This window comes from Hydra vulgaris, chromosome 02 (genome assembly GCF_038396675.1).
Source record: "Hydra vulgaris chromosome 02, alternate assembly HydraT2T_AEP".
In the NCBI taxonomy this organism is placed as follows: domain Eukaryota; kingdom Metazoa; phylum Cnidaria; class Hydrozoa; order Anthoathecata; family Hydridae; genus Hydra; species Hydra vulgaris.
Window position 1 is genome coordinate 64,502,327 of NC_088921.1, and position 18,609 is coordinate 64,520,935.

At 27.5% G+C, this 18,609-nt stretch overlaps 1 protein-coding gene across 1 annotated transcript in view; it reads right to left on the minus strand.

The window, feature by feature from the left end:
• The window catches only part of LOC101239225 (uncharacterized), an 86,609-nt gene that overhangs the window by 64,845 nt on the left and 3,155 nt on the right, over window positions 1-18,609 (minus strand). Inside the window, exons 2-6 of the mRNA XM_065791689.1 lie at window positions 8,440-8,649; window positions 7,335-7,624; window positions 5,912-6,002; window positions 5,571-5,822; window positions 5,302-5,375 (exon numbers count right to left, since the gene is read on the minus strand). Coding sequence (XP_065647761.1) covers window positions 5,302-5,375; window positions 5,571-5,822; window positions 5,912-6,002; window positions 7,335-7,624; window positions 8,440-8,649 — 917 coding nt within the window. The remainder of the gene's footprint in view (window positions 1-5,301; window positions 5,376-5,570; window positions 5,823-5,911; window positions 6,003-7,334; window positions 7,625-8,439; window positions 8,650-18,609) is intronic.

Below are 18,609 nucleotides of genomic sequence, written 5' to 3' on the forward strand. Positions count from 1 at the left end.
CCATAAAACTGAGTTTTAGAGCTGTACCCTAAAATTAGTAAATAAAAGAATGAGTTGCTTAGTCATAAAAACAGAGACACAAGCAAAACCCATGCATTGAGTCAGGAAGATCCAGCATTCAACATCCTTAACTGGAAATAATAATGTTATTAACTCTTGTTCACAGATACTATTTAAATAGAAATAATAATGTTATTATTGGAAATAATAATGTTATTAACTCTCATTCACAGATACTACTTAAACTGAATATTTAATAATAAGAAAATGATTATTTTATGAAGCACTACTATAAAAATTACTATGTTACATCTAACAAGATTTTTACTAAATATATATGACTGATTCTACAAAAGGTGAACCAAATTCACATTTTTTATAATGCACAGAAAATGAAATATAGTATTTTATTTTTTGTACAAAACATACTAAATTGTCATAAAATGTAGGTGCTAATGTATTATGATTTCCCTGATGTTTTTTTTTAATACAGAAGACCTGCAAGTGTGGGAAAATATAAGTTTTACTTAAATGAACACTAATCTTTTCGACTTGTGTTAATAAAAGTGCTAGATATGTTGAGTGATTATTTTCTCAAGAAATATTTAGCAGCACACATGGATAGCATTTAAGTAAAATAAGACGGTGGTCCGCTGTTTCAACTTTAAAAATATTAAGGTGATTTCTAGAAAGTTAATAAGTGGTAACACACGTAACAAAAATGCAAATGTGTTAATGCTGCACAACAAGCACATTGTTTTTAATATCATGACTTAATATTATAAACAAGTTTAACTAGATGCTTCATTTATACTTGATATCATGTGGCTTTGATTTTAATTGCCTTTTAAATTTATGATAACATAATTGGGTAACCCACGTAAAGATAATTACTACCATGTATCTATGAATTTGAGTATCTATAAATAAATATGTATAAATAGTATGTACAAATACTATGAATCTATTTATAGGATTCCTTAAATTGGCGCGTTTAAACGCAACTTTACATGATTTGCAAATTTTCTCAGCATTTGAATTAAACGAGCATGTAGGCAATGTATTCATAAAGACATTCCTTAATTACACATGCATTTATTTACTTTCTAGTTGCATTTGCAAATATTTTAACTGACGTAGGTTTACAGATTTACAATCATTCAACTTACAGTTGGAAGCGCAAGTCTCAACGCAGATCAGTTTCTTATTTTGTTGTGTTAATTTGTTTTCTTTTTTAATTTTGATGGAAGCAGTGAAACTACGGGCCTTGACTTCTGCAGAAAGAATTAAAAAGTTTAGAATGAGAAAGAAAAAGGAAGATCCATAATTTCAAGTTCGCGAAAATAAAAGAATTGCACAAGTTCATGCTGCGAAATTTGCTAAAATGACAAAGAAACAGTAAACTTAACATAGGCATAAAGTAGCTGCAAAGGTGGCAAAATGTAGAGCTAAGAAAAAGGAAACTGAAATCTACGGTAACGCCAACTAGAGAACTTTTGGGTGAGTCAAACACAACAATTATGTCATCTTCATTTTGTTGTCCGCAAACGCTTGGGAAACCTCTAAAACGTTGTTTCAAAGCTCTACCGCTGTCTCCAAATAAAAGATTTGCAGTACTTAACAAGGTTGCTGAAAATGTCGACCTTAAAATTGATGCAGCATGTTTGTTTAAAAAACGCAATGTGGAAGGTTTGGAAGACAATATTGAAAAACTAGTAAAAGACTTTTACTTTTAACCAGACATTGTTTACACTATGGCAGGCATGTCAGATACAATGGATGTTTGGAAAAATGGAAGAAAGGAAACTTTGAGGAAGTATTAATTGACTATGTTCCTCCGTGAGGCATATACGTTATTTCTTGAGAATAATGAAACAATTAAAATTTGTTTTTTCCAAATTTTGTGCTCTCCGCCCACCTAATGTACTGCTTTTAAAAAATACACCAGCTGATCAGTGTAAATGTGTGATGCATGAAAATTTAATACTACGTTTGAGCGGATTGGGCATTGTGTATAAAAATAATTGATGGGATGATATTTTGTGTTCTTCTACTGCATTTGATATGTCCAAGTCCTGTTGGAAAAACAAGTGTAAATTATGTAAAAACGGCTTTAATATTAAATCTAACAAGAACGTGGAAGACATAGCAATTTGGTACAAATGGATTAATGAGTACATCAAACGTGACAACATTGCTGAATCCAAGATGTGACTGCGCAAGATTCAGCAGCAGGGTACTGCTGGAGAACTTATTGGTGTCATTCAGGAGGGTTTTGAAAAGGTTGTAAAGCATGTGCGGGTGAAAAGAATCCAAGCTAAAGAATTTTCTGAAGACAAAACAAAATGTACCTCCAGAATCCTGCAAATAGATTTTGCAATGTCATATTCATGCGAATATCAATCTGAAATCCAGTCAGCTATGTGGAGCAGATCTAGCATTACTCCTTTTACAGCAGCTACATTTGCAAGGGGTACACAACAAGGTTTTATTATTTGCTCCGATACTCTGAAGAAAAACAAAGATACTATTTTTGCATTTCTTTTCAAAGTATACGATTATATTATGAAATTGCCTGTATTACGATGTAGAAATCATTTGGTCAGATGGACCATCGTCTGAATTAAAAATAAATACATGTTGCATTTGTTGCAAATTCTGGTCTGCTGATATCACAAAAATTTTCAGTGGAAGTATTTTGCCACTTCCCATGGAAAGGGGGTAATTGACGCAATTTGTGGTTGGTGGAAAAGCAAAATATCTCGTACGTCAAAAAATTATGTCAAAGAGAGCTGACACCATTGTTCAATCATCTAAAGATTTTGCTGAATTGGCAACCGTGTTAATGCCTAAAACAATAATTTTTCATGTTCAGCAAGAAGAGATTGATAAGCTAACCAGCGAATTCAACCCATGGTGTAATGTAAAAGATGTTGAAAGCATAAAAACAACTCATTGTATCACAGCAAATCAACATGGCAAAATCATGCTGCAGGAAACAGCGTTGGACAAAATAAAGTGCACCATTTTATTTTCAGATTACTTATGTCAAATAAATGAAAATGGTCACAGTTCAATTTTGAAACTTTCCGTGGATGATTGGTGTGTCGTTAATTACAATGAATCAGAATTTCCTGGACAAGTAAAAGAAGTTATGACAAATCAGGTTTTAGTATCCACAGAGGAAAAACATTTGTTTGGGACTTCATGGGTTTGGCCAACTAAACCTGATGTGATGCTTTACGATAAAAGTCAAGTTCTTAGAAAAATTGATCCCCCGTCACTTGCTGGTTCAAAAACCCGAACATATATGGTGTTTCACTCCACAGACATTAAAATTTTTATTACCGTGAACATCTAAACTCATTAACTTCTCATATTTTGCATGCTTGCATTTGTAATCACTACACTTTTGCTATTATAGTTGTGAAATGATTGCTTTTATCAATTGTTTTGCATGTGGTAACACACGTAACGAGACTGGTATCACACATAACGATGACAAATTGTTAATTTAATCTGCTATTAAAATCTTTTCCCCAAATCCACTTTATGGTTTTGTAAAGCGGCATCTTTTATAATAAGTTGCACATTTCGTTTTTCAATATGCAACCAATTCACAGATAAGCCTTGTCAAAATTTACTTGTTAAAATGTTTAGATGTGTGCAAATAACACACATAACGAATTTTGATTTATAATTTGAGATAAGAAATGTTCAAATTTTTACACAAGTTTTTGAATATTTTTTGTTGTACGGTTTAAATAATATTTTGCGATAAATTGCAATTTCACAAAGCATTATGCTGAAGTATGAACCACCGGTTTATGAGTTAAACTATTTTTCAAAAGTCACTCACGTAACGATGGAATCAGTCATATATATATATATATATATATATATATATATATTTTAATAATCTTATTATAGAAAAAAAACGCTTATGTGCAATTAGTAATTTTAAATTTATTTAAAAATCATTTATTCATTTATTTGCAATTTGTGGCAAAACTTACAAGAAAGTAAATAAAATGATAAATAAAATATATTATAAAAAATATGAAAGTATAAAACAAATTGATATAGTATAGTTAAAAGAAAGGATATTCTATATGTATATATATATATATATATATATATATATATATATATATATATATACCCCTATCATATATATACATATATATATATATGTATATGTATATATATATATATATATATATATATATATATAAATGTATATGTTTATATATATATACATTTATTATATATGTATATATATATATACATATATATATATATATATATATATATATATATTTTTTTTTTTTTTTTTTTTTTTTGTCATTCACCTCCCCAAGGCTGAGAAGGCCACTACAGATGAGAAGGCTACTTGTGGTTATAACCCTCTCTTAACTCTATAACTCCAAAACACAAACAAGGTCACTGCACGGAGAAACAAGTTGAGCGTGGTACTACCAGGGACGTGTTGGGAATCGAACTCGGAACTTCTTGCTTATGAAGCAAGCGCTCTACCACTACACCACTACCGCATATATATAGTTCTACCACTACACCACTACCGCATATATATATAGTTCTATGAATTGTTGCATTTGGGAGTACGTTAAGCTAAAAAATGATTCTTTCACCAACTAATACGTCATTTTTAATTACTTTTGACTTTCATCCAAACATTTCTGTGTTTTCAGAAAGTTAAACATAATCATTTTTCTTTAATTTTAAGTATTTTAAGTAATTAAATTAAGTAATTTATTTAATCAATTAAAAAACCAAATTAAAAAATAAAGAAAAGAGAAGCCTTATTAAGTGCAGTGGGGAGGTGAATCTCTGAGAACCTCTGCTTTGGGGAGGTGAATAAAATAATGTGGTATGTTCATGACAATATTATACAACACTCGTTAAAATGCATTTTTTAAACGTAATTGTTCCTAGAAATGAAGTTATGAAGATTATCAGTTATATTTAAAGTACTTCAAATCGATACAAAGCAAATTATTATTTATTGGCACAAAAATATAATATTTATTTCCCTAATATTAATTTAAAAAAGTCAATCCTTCCAGAAATAAATTCATTTTAAAACTTAAGTGAGTTAACTTAAAGTTGTTTATGACTCTTTTGGTTTGCTTTTTTTACCTTTTTTCAGATACTGTTCTTAGAGCCATAGATTGAGGCTTCAGTTGACTGATTAGAGAGTTATGGCAACCAGTATCTATGCACGAATATAAATTATACTCTCATTTATTTGAATACATAAAGATAAATTGAAACCTTTACCTAATTAAGTTTTGTCCATATTCATTCCATTTTCTCTTGACTAACAATCTAACAACAGGATGTTGAATCGCTTCCTACAAATATTGTTGGGTTAATTTGATTATATAAATTAGATTAATAAAACACTCCACAATTAATCATCTCACCTAAATAAATTTATTTTCAACCCTTTTTTTCTCATACCCAAGTTTTAATCTTCAAAAATAAACAAAAATAAAATAATCTTTTATCAATTAAATAAGGTTCATAACTTTACAATAAAATATTACTCTGCAACTTGCTGATTCAGCAATAAGATGTAAACACGATTTACTTCGGTGGTTAAAATTTTTATTAACTTCACCATTATTATATTTTGGTGCATTTCCATTACCATCAGCATCTAATATTTGGAAGTAAAAATGATGAGATAATGGAGCTTTAGGCATATCATACCATTCAATTTCTTTACTAATTTCATTAACAGGCTTAAATGGCCAGTAAGGATTCATTAGCTTCTCAAGTATAGCTAAAACTGTTTCCTAGAAATAAAATGAATGAACAAAAAAAAACAAGTTTTTTAACTTTTTTTAAAACAAAAAAAAATATAATCAGTATTTAATAAAAATACCTTCATGGATACATTCTGTTTAGGATTGATATAATCTTTAAAAAAAAAACGTGCATTTGCCATCTCATTACTTTCAAATAAACAACGCACACTGAAAATATATAATATATACAAAATATATACAACGCACACTGACAATAATAAAGTAAAAAGTCATTGGCATAATGTAGTAAAAAAAATAGAATTTTTTTAATTCTATAATTTTTTTTTTAATTATAATTTTAATTTATTTGCATTTAAAGAAAAATAGAGTATATACAAAAATCAAACATAAAAACATTGTAGAATAAGATTTTGTATAAGGCTAGGTTTGCAGATTCGTATAATATTATTATTGATAAATTCTACAAAGTTTTTAATAAACCAAGTTGTGATTATTAAAATGATGAAAAATATATAAAACTCCTTCATTTTTAGAAAAGTTACATTATATTGTTAATAATAAAACAAGTTAAACCGAAAATCTTCAAAAATATTTTAGGATAAGTTTCTTATGTAAGGATTAGTTTGTTAGTCGAGAATAAGTTTGATAGGTGAGGATAAGTTTAGTAGGTAGGGTATAGTTTTCTACCTTAAAATAATCCCAAAAATATATATATATTTTTTTAAATGTTATAATCTCGTTATTTCTTCAATTTTCATAACATGATGATAATCAAAAACAATGATTTATTAAAACTATGAAGAAAAGTAAACATTTTTTTTGTGTGGGAGTAAATTCCACTTTAAAAAAAGAAAAAGTTAATTAGTTGTTTTTTTCATTTAAAAATAACCATTATTTTATTATATTTATAGGTATTGTACTTGAGTAAACTATTCTCACTAACTTTTGAAAAAAAAAAACTTTCAATTAAAAAAAAAATGAATATTTAATGTAAGCCATAAACTTTTGATCCAACAAAAAACAATCTCCATTTTAATGTTTGAATTCAAAGATTTTAAAGATTTTAAAAGTCTATGCTCTTGAGAATATTTTATCTTTTATTCTTTATGCTCTTGAGATGTTTTTATGCTGTGAGGTAAGAAGTCTTATGCTCATGAGGTGCACTCATTAATTGTACGAGATTATATCACACATTTACATTAAGGATATATTTGTAAACATTATTTACAAATATAGTTACATTTTTGTAAACATACTGTAAACATGTTTTAAATTCCTCTTGTGAGTTTATTCTTAACTTGGTTTAAACCAACATTTAAAAAAAAGGGCTTTAGCTTTTAGCTTAAATCTATCAACTCTGCAACCAAGAAACAATCAACAACAACTAATAATTTACAATTTTAAAATTAAAAAAAAAAAAAATTAATACAAATGATTTTACAAATATATCAAAAATAAAATACTGAAATAAAATAAAATTTAAAAGTTTTAAAAGACAATAAAGTTAAGTTATAAAAAATATCTCAAGAAAAAGTTCACCTGTAACTATCCATTGCATTTATAAGTGAACTAGACGTTTTATCATAAAACTTTCTGAGTGCAAAGCATAAAGGATTATCATCAAAACCGTCCACTTCAGTTGTTACATTAACAAGGGTTGGGTAAAATGATATAATCGTATTAACTACCATATCTAAGTCTTGATCAGCTGCCAAATGCAAAATTGTTCTCCTGGAACCAAGAGACAACTTTAAAAGTTTATTATATCTTCTTTCACGATTAACCTTTTGCCAATCTTCTTCCAAAATAAGATTTATAAACTCGTTGATCTAAAAAGATTCTAATATGCAAGTATATAGGAGCTGCATAGTTCAAAGCATATCACAATTATAAAATGTGATTTTGTAATTTTTTTCTATAACATACACAATTTTTTTATTTTGGTAATGGTATTTTTTTGCAGTATTATTATTTAGATAACTAAAACAACATAAATGTGTGCTTAATGTTTTGATTACAACACTAAACTGCTTTAAAATTTTTCAAAATGATAAAATTAGCATGAAATTTAAAAAATAAAAAAATTATGTTAAAAGTTAATTATGTTAATTATGTTTACTTGCAAAAGAAAGTCAAAGTATAAAACTTTCTTTTGGAATTTTGTTACTGTTTTCACAAATGCAATGTAAAATAGTTGCTTAAAAAATACGTCTACCAAAATATCGTTCTAACAATACATTTATTTGAGTCACTAACAAAACATTTACTCCAGGCATGCTGGAAATAATGCACAGGAAATAACGTACAGGAAAAAATGTACAGGAAATAATGCCTATGAGTGAGAGAAAGCTTATAAATTATTGTAAAAAGAAAAAGAAAAAAAAATTAGATTTCAATAATATTTCTGTTAAAATTTTTTTTTTTTTTTCCAAAAAAGGTTTTCTATCTATGACTATTATTTTATTTGTTAAAACACAGTGCTGTGTTCAAGCACACATTTTCTTAAAACACAGTGTTGTGTTCAAGCACACATTTTCTTAAAACACAGTGTTGTGTTCAAACAAACATTTTACAGTTACATTGTTTCATCTTTTTTTTTTTTAATTTAAAACAAAAACCAATTATTTACACATTATATATGTACCTCAAACACTAAATTTGTAAATTTTATATCTGTATTTTTTATTTTGTTTGAAGCACAATAACTTTTAAACTTTTCAGGAACATCCTTTAGAAGATACTCAACAACATCTTCTTTCTTTGGAACAGATCGCTGAATATACTGAAGTCTAATTTTACGTTGGGCTTTAGCTGCATTAAGTCCATTTTGTTCAACATTATATTCTTTTATAACCTATAAAACATCAAGTCAAATTTAACCTGTACACAGGTTTTCGACAAAAAATAAATAAATAAAAATTTATAATATAAAAAAATGAAATTATTTTTTAAAGCCTTGATTACCTGACATGTTCTTAATAGAAAAATTTTCAAAAAGTCCAAGGCAGGGCCGGATTTAGGGGAGGGCTGAGTGGGCTGCAGCCCAGGGGCCCCCACAAATTTGGGGCCCCCACAATTTTATGATATTTAAATTAGAATACAGAAAAAATATTTTATTTATATTTACACATATTTAATTAAATAATATTGAACTTTTTTTGGAAATTTAAAAATTTTTATTTTACTAACTAATAATAGATGTATTTATGTTTATTGACAATCAATGGTCTCTAAAAATCAAGATAAGATAGTTTATGTCGTCCGCGATCGGTGTGCACCATCGATTGTAATAATATTAGTAAATGTGATTCCTAATATACACATGCGGGTTTTCGGAAATATAAAATACACATTACAGACTATCTGTCTGTAGATAAATTATCGTTATTTGTTCGTTGCACTTATTGCATGTCAGACATCAGTTAACAACAATTGCATACACAATAGACAATAGTTACAGACTTTATTTGTTTCTTAAATTATAAGTTAACCAGTGAATAGTGTTAAAATTTAAAAATGGAAGAAGACCGTCATAAATTAAAGCAAGTTTATATGAGTGGTGCAGATAAACGAAAATTGGCAAATGTAAAAGATAACAAAAATACGGAAATAATTTCAAAAACTAGGCGAATGACAGAGTTTTTTATAACACAGCCCAACACAACTTCTTCTTCTTCTGAGGTTAGTTCAAAGTTTTACATCTACTATACAAAGAATAAATATTACTTTTAATAATATATATTTTTTATTTTTTATATTTAATAGCATATAGTAAAAAAATATTTGCAGTTAGGTAGTTTAAATAATAAATATTACAATTAATATTTTTTTCATGTATACATTTTTTTTTTTTTTTTTTTTTTTTAAGATTATTCACCTCCCCAAGGCCCGAGGGGGGCCACTACAGTCGAGGAGGATACTCATTTTTTTTTTTTTTTTTTTTTTTTTTTTATTGGTTATTCATGGTGCAGCCCTCTCTCAACTCTTTAACTCCAAAACACGAACCTTGCCGAGCAAGGCCGCTGCGCGGAGAAACTAAGTTGAGCGCGGTACTTCCAGGGACGTGGTGGGAGTCGAACTCCGAACCTCTTGCTTACATACTGTACTACACTTATCTCTTCAAATTTACCTTTCCTAATTAAAATTGTTTAAAATCGAAAAAAATTATATGTATATTGGCCACTTAGGTATATATTAATTAAAAAAAAATTATAATAAAAATTGAAAATCAAACGCATTAATATTATAAACACAAATTTAAAAAAGTCTTATCAGTTTAATTCCCATTAGGTACATATTTTAAATATTTTTTTTATTTCAGTCATATCAAATTGCTCCACCACCTCAACTAGTAACTATCGCTGAAAACCCTTCACCTCAAAATATTGTTGAAGAAACAAATGAAAGCTTAAATTTAGATTTAGGATTATGGCCTGAAAATATGACAGGATTAATAGATTATTGGGCAAAAGTAGGAAGTTCAAATTTACAAAATTGTAATGAAGAATTATTTATACAAAAATCAAAAAAAACAGTTTGATGTGAAGTTTACTCATAAATGTAATAAATCATTGTTTAAGCGAAAAACTGCTAACGGAGAAATAATTAAGCGCTCATAGTTATGTTTTTCACCATTCAATGGTAGCATTTTTTGTTTTGTTTGTAAATTAATGTCCAAAACACGCAGTCAATTTACTCAGGATGGTTTCTGTGACTGGAAGCATGCAGATAATCGATAAATAAGTCATGAAACTTCCAAAGATCATTTAAATTCTGTGATAAATTTAGGTGTTTGTTCAAAATTATTAGACCGTATAAACAATGAACTTATAAAACAAAGTGAAGATGTAAAGAGTTACTGGCGTAATATAATCAAGAGACTTGTAAGTGTTATAACATTTATATGTGAACAAGGTTTAGCATTATGTGGTAAAAATGAAATAGTCGGTTCATCTAAAAATGGTAACTATCTTGGAATTCTAGTGCTATTAGCTGAGTATGATAATTTTCTTAAACAGCATATTGAAAATCATGCAAATCGTGGAAGTGGGCACACTAACTATTTATCTTCTACTATCTGTGAAGAATTAATAGAAATAATGGGAAATAATGTTTTGAATGAAATAATTTCTCGTATAAAATTATCTAAATATTTTTTAATTTCATTAGATTCAACACCTGATGAAGGTCATATAGATCAATTAATATTAGTTTTTAGATATATTGAAAAAGATACACCAATGGAAAGATTTTTGGTATTTATACCAAACCAAGGCCATAAAGCTCAAGATATGTATGATGGTTTAATAAACTTTTTAAATAAACATGACTTAAACATAAAAAATTGTAGAGGCCAATCGTATGATAATGCTTCTGCAATGAGTGGGAAATATAATGGTCTCCAATCAAAAATTCTGAAAAATAATAAACTAGCTTCCTGGATTCCATGTGCTACACATTCCCTAAATTTGGTTGGAAAAGCAGCAGCCCAGTGCTGTATTGCTGCTGTTGAATTTTTTGACTTTTTAGAGCAGTTATGTATTTTTTACGGCATCAACAAAACGTTATGAACTATTGGTTAAAGCTCTAAGTTTAGAAAACCCGTATCCATGTACCACAACGAGTTAATACTACATGCTGGTCATGTAGATCTGATGCAACAAAAGCTCTTATATTAGGCTATAAACAATTTAAAAGTACTCTAATTCAAATAGCTGATGACTTTGAACAAACAACAAAAACGCGTTGCAATGCAAATTGTTTATACAACAAATTGTGCATACTTGAAACTGGAATTTACACGGTTTTTTGGAATAATATCCTTGAAAGAGTAGATAAAACTAATAAATTACTGCAAGATGCGACATTAGACCTTAATACTGGAATATCTGCTATTAAGTCTTTAAAGAACTTTGTTCAAGCTAAACATGATAACTTTGATCAGTATGAAAAACAAGGAGCAGAAATTTCGGAAACAACAGATTATTTGAAACACTGCAAACGGCAAAGAAATATCCGTTTAAAACCAATAGATTTTTATGAAACACCCGAGGTAGATTTAACTTCTCAAAAATTCAAAATTTTTTACCTGTAATTGATACGTTTATTTCTAACTTGGATAAACGATTGTCTGCTTATGAATTGGTATACCAACGATTTGGCTTTCTTCGAAAAATAGAACAACTAAGTAACCAAGAAATTGAAAATGAAGCAAAAAATTTACCAGGATGATATTTATGAACACTTAGGAAACGAACTTATTCAATTTAAAGAATTTTATAAACATTTTAAAGATAAAAGCAGTGAATTTCACAATATTAGTCAAGAACATTTAATGTATAAAATATTAATAAGGAAGTAAAAGATTATTTTCCTAATGTTGAAATAGTTCTTCGTATTTATCTTGTTATTATGATTACAAACAGCAGTAGTGAAAGATCATTCTCTAATTTAAAGCACATAAAAAATAGATTGCATACTTCTATGGACGGAGACAGGCTCAATCAACTTGCGATAATGAGCTCTGAGTCTGATATTTTAAGAAAACTTAATTTTCAAAACGTTATTGATAAGTTTGTACAAATCAAATTAAGAAAAGTTCCGGGCATTTAATTTTAATTACTTGACATTATTATTTTTATTTATTATTTTTCATTTAATTACTTACACTGAATATTATAATAATATTACTTAATATACTAGTTACAGTAACTAGTATATTAAGTAATACTATCATAATATCGAGTATAACTAGTAACTAGTTATACTCGATTTGATTGTTTTTATAATTATTTATTCTTAAATAGTAGTTAATTGTTACTAGTGTTACTACTACTAAACATAATAGTAAATAATATTCAATAAGTAAAAAAATATATTTCCTTATTTATTTATAAGGGGCCCCCACAGTATATTCTGCCCAGGGGCCACCACATACCTAAATCCGCCCCTGGTCCAAAGTATTTAAACCCAAAAGTTTCAAAAAAAGGGAAATCAGAGATTTTAAAAATTATAATTTTAGATTTTATAAAATCTATTACTTTATATCAAAATAATTAAATAGTTTTTTAAACAAAATATGTTCATAATTTTTTGTTGAATATACAAATTATAAAATGTGTAAATATCATTCATCCTAAATGAATCCACTGTCCACTAATCCACCTTCATACTAGATACAATTCATTTTGGCCTACTATATTTACAAAACTTGATACCATTCTTTTTGTCAAAAAAATATATGGGTAACTTTTTAAAACATAAATTTATCTGTTATCATGATTGGCCACACTTACTGCAATTTGTTCCTGCTGTCTAAGAAATATGCTCATATATTAATCTTTAACTCAATCAAGCAGTTTAAAAGCTTATTATGAATCAACAAGCAATTAAACTAAAACTTTTTATATGGTGAAAGATTATTTATGATAGTGTTAATTTGCTAAAGTCACTAAATATTGGCATCACAATTCTTTCATCAATATTGGTTGATTGAGTATTAAAAAAATTATTTAAATGAGCAATATACTGGGACAACAACTGATCCTAATGGTGACTTTATTTGTGTTGCCTGTGTTTACGAAAAGATGGTAACTATTGACTAACTCAAGTATACAAAAACACCAGATATGCATAGTATTCAGTTAGTGATATTATTTTCATATTAAAAAAGCCTAAATTCAAAAACATTAAAAGGTTTTACTTTTTTGCAAATTATGCAAAACTACTAAAAACTGTTAATAGTAGCACAGTTTTTTTTTAATGATGTTAAAGATTTTATATTTCTCAATCTGAGAGGGAGTTTTTTTTTTTTTTTTTTTTTTTTTTTGTTATTCACCTCCTCAAGGCCGAGAAGGCCACTACAGATGAGGAGGCTACTTAATAGTGGTTATAACCCTCTCTCAACTCTATAACTCTGAAACACGAACCTTGACAAACTATGCTGCTGCGCGGTACATATTCCCCAGCCTGAAATGTTTTTTGTCATCTAATGAATCTTGAAGTAAAAAAACAAACATAACAATTTAAACTCATCCAAAACTCTTTTTGATTTCTGCCTTTAACAATTATCATTTATTTTTATTATAATAAACATAAATTTATATACATAAAATTCTTAGATTCATATTGATTGATTCAAGTAAAGCATTTTAAAGCATGGAAATTTTTTAACATTGAATATGGCTGCCTGTTTCTTTTAAAGTTGATTTTGATGAAATTTGTGATCATTTTTTAAATAAGTTTATCAATTTAATTTTTTATTTTGTAAAGTAAATCACGATTATTTGGATGTAACCCTCAAATGACATAGTGAGGAGGTTGGAAAGCCACTGGGTTCTAATAACTCTTTCAAGCCTGGTAATTAAAAAATGTTATTATTTATATATTATCTTTGATGATAATATAAAAAAATTTTAATGTTTCTATTTTTAATGTTTCTATTTTTAGATTAAATAAGTCAAATGATAACCAGAGGCATAACTATGGTAAGGCAGGGGAATGCACTGCCTTGGGACCGCAACATCCAAGGGACCTTGGCCTTGACCAAATATAAGAGCTTTCAAATCCCTCTTTTTAGGCAGAAAATATTTTTACGACAGTTTGTGTATTCTGACATAAGTTGTTTGCACCATCATAGAGTTTCGCTTTATTTTTGCTATTTGCAAATTTTTTCTTTTCGCTATTTGCAAATTATTTACCTCACAAACACAAATCACATTTCTATTTCTTATTGAACACAGTGTTTGTTGCACTATAACACTGAGAACAAGTTAAAACATTCTAATATTTATATTACAGATATTTTAAGCAAAATTGAAAAATGTATCAAAAAGAAAATTTGAAACTGGAACTTCAAAAAAAGAAAGGGCCGAACAAAAGCAAGATTTAATTAAAAAACATGCAAAAATTGATAGATTTTTTCAAACGGAAAAAAAAATCTTCAATTAACAACAGGAAAGTAACTTCTGATGATAAACCATCTAATCTTCATTAAATATGATAATAATTGTGCCATAGGCATAGAGACAAGCTTTAAAGATTGCGAATGCACAGTGTATACTTGTGCATTAAATATAGTAAAAGATGTTTTAAATAATAAAAATGAATTAGTACAATCACCAAACTATACTAATGAAAAGATGAATCCTGACACAAACTTAAATTTAAATGTGGTAGTGGTGTAGTGGTAGTGCGCTCGCTTCATAAGCAAGAGGTTCTGAGTTCGATCCCCACCACGTCCCTGGTAGTACCGCGCTCAACTTGTTTCTCTGCGCAGCGGCCTTGTTCGTCAAGGTTCGTGTTTCGGAGTTATAGAGTTGAGAGAGGGTTATAACCACAATTAAGTAGCCTCCTCATCTTAGTGGCCTTCTGGGCCTTGGGGAGGTGAAATAACAAAAAAATAATAATAATAATTTTGATTTGTACAATTGAATTGAAAAAACAGTTTCTGAAAATCAAAAGAAAATAATTATTGATTTAGGTCCCAAGCATCCAAAAAATTTTGATTTTCAACATGATCCAAATCAAAATAATTGATCCTTTTCCTCAGCATATTTTTTTAAACAATCTGTAACGGAAAAATCAATTAGAGCTTGGCTTAGCTATTCAATAAAATTAGATAGTTTATTGCAAATCTTGTTGGATGTTTGTAATACAAAATAATAAAAATTGGCATAAAGTTATTAGAGACTGGAAAGATTTATCTACAAAAATTTAAACATGAATTATCATTTAAATTTATCAACCAGTTTGACATATAACATTTGAAAAAATAATGCAGGTATTGACATGGCAGCTGAATACCTTGTAAAACAAGAAAAAGGATTTTGGGTAGAAGCTCTGCATAAATTATTTTGAATAATCTTTACATTAGCTAGAAGTAACATGGCATTTCGTGGTCATAATGAATTATCAGAAGAATCATTTAATGGAAGCTTTGGAGAAAATGCTTCTTTTTTAGGAGAATATGATCCCTTTATGAAACATTTTTTAAATAGCCAAAAGGGGCAATTAATTATATGAGTAGCACGATACAAAATAAAATGATAGAATGCCTTGGAAGTATGGTGGAAGAAGAGATAACAGAATAAATAAAATCTACCCCATTGTTTTCTTTTTATCATGAGAGACACAATTAACTCAACAAAAAAGTTTATGTTAAGTAAAGTCTACAGATATGTTGAAACTGAATATGACGACAATGGAATTCCATTTAAAGTAAATATAAAAGAATCATTTTTAGGATTTAAAGTAACCTTCTGAGATGCTATAGGTATTAAAAATATATTAATACAATCTATGCAAAAAAAAAAATAACTTTCTATTGATAAACTGATTGGGCAAAGTTATAATGACATCAATTTTATGCCAGGAATACATGATGGTGTTCAAAAGAAAAGAAAATAACTTCAACCAATTACAGACTATATTCATTGCAATGCTAATAATTTGAATCTAGTGATAAACGACATTATAAAACATATTCCACAAATGTCAATTTTTTTGCAATACTACAAAAAAAATTTTTTTTTTGGTTTAAGCATAAGCAGATGGGAGATACTGTCTTCTTTGAAACTAATGAAAGTGATGCTACAATAAAAACTCTCAATCCAACTTGATGGGCCGGAAGATGGAAACCTCTTTATGCTATTAAATCAAGATTTATAAATATACTTAGAACACTCAATAAAATTATTTTGACTTCTCAAAAATCAGAAGAACGTAAAGGAGCTTTGAAAATAAAAAAAAAGATTTATTTATTTTAGTCAAATATTAAATGAATTTAACACAATAAGTTTACTTCTTCAAAAAAAGAATAAAAATTTTATGGAAGTTAATTTCTTCATTTGGAAAAATGCATGGACACACTTAAAATACTTAAAAATAATTATAATTCATTTGAGTGAATAAATAAAATGGCAAAAGTGTATGGAATTATAACTAATTTTAAATCCAAACAAACACCAATTTGAAAGAAATTTTTGGATGAACTGCATTTTGAAGAAAATTTTAACAAAAGTCAACAGATTTTTATTGACAGCATTTATAAGAAAGCTTTTGATTTGCTTTTATAACAAATTTGAAAAAGATTTGAATCTACAATAAAATTAAGACAATTTTTTAGCTTTTTAGAACAATCTAATTTGTTAAAATGTAAAGAAATAATTTATTCGTCTCGAAATATTTTACAAAAAATACAAAAATTTTATCACATCAAATTTTGAATATGAATTAATGGCATTAAGAAACAACAATAACATGGTGGAAGAATTTAACAAATGTCTTGATATAAAAGAATTGTTGGAAGTAATTTTAAAATGGGGATTAACATCAAATTATTCAAACATTTCTGCAGCTTTAATGATTTATTTAACTTTACCAATAGCAGTAGGATCAAAAAAATGAAGTTTTTCTAAAATGAATGTAATTAAAAACTATTTGAGAAATACTATGGCAACAAACAGACTTAAATATTTATCTATTTTATTTATTGAAAATATAATTGCAAAATTACTAAATTTAGATAGAGCTATAGAAAAATTTTCCGATTTCAAATCGCACAGAAAATTATAAATTCAAAATTATTATATTATATTGTTTATGACAAAATTATTTACATGTTCATATTTGTATTTTGATGTAAAATATAATATAAATTTTCAATTGAACTATTTTTTATAAGTCATTACTTTTTTTCTTTTATAAAGTACCTTATTAGAGGAATTAGGGGCCAGGGGTAGGGCCTCTTTGTTACTGCTTGCCTTAGGGCCTCAAAACTGAAGTTACGCCTCTGATGACTACATTCTTTTATTTTTTTGATCAATACAAGGTGTCAGAAAAATTTAACAGCTATCCCAAAACAGCAAAAAATTAGATTTTTCAGCAAAAGCTAACAACAAATTTTCAGAAATCCTTTATTCCTAAAATGTAATAAGTTAAACTTACTAATATATCTGTCTTCTACACTAATGTTGCTTTTATGACTAGGTGAACATAATACCAATTATAATAATAGTGATAATAACAACAGCAATAATAATGATAAAAATAATAATAACCTGCATTCTTGGCAAACTATTGTTTAATATTTAATTGCAGATAATATTGATAAATATTTAATGACAGATATATACTTATAAAGTGAAACAAAGAAAATTTACTGAAAATATTAAAACAAGTTTAAATAACAACTTGTGAATTTTAAAAGGACAAAAATATTCAAAACTCTTAAAATATATGGATATGTATACACAACATGCACAATTTTTCATTTTAACATGAATATAATGAATATAAAAAATCAAAATAGCTCCCTTCAGACTCTAAGTTTTTTTGAAACCATACTACCTTCTTGAAAAAACAGATATAGTTGAAAAGAATTTTAATGTTATAATGAATTATGCAGCTTCAAAGTTGAAATGAATTTGACAGATAATAAATTTATCATCAATAGTATTTAAAATGAAACTTAATTCTGTTTCATTTGATAAAACAATTTTGTAAGTAAATCTGTTAACCTAATCTTTACATCACTAAAAAGATTGTTAAAAAAAACATTTCTACTTAATCTGGAAATTATGAAATACTTCAAGTCCATTTTTAATTATTCTAGGTGCACAACTTGCAGTGCAGGAGTAAAAAGAATTTTTTAGCTTTCAGAATTGTTACTCAAAAATAAAAATAAAAACAAAGGAGTCAAAAAGACAAAAAAACTTGTCTCATAAAACAACAATAGGAACACGCAAATTTTTCTGATGAAAACATACATAAACAAATCTATTTTTTCTCTTTGTAGATTTGCTAACCTATTAGA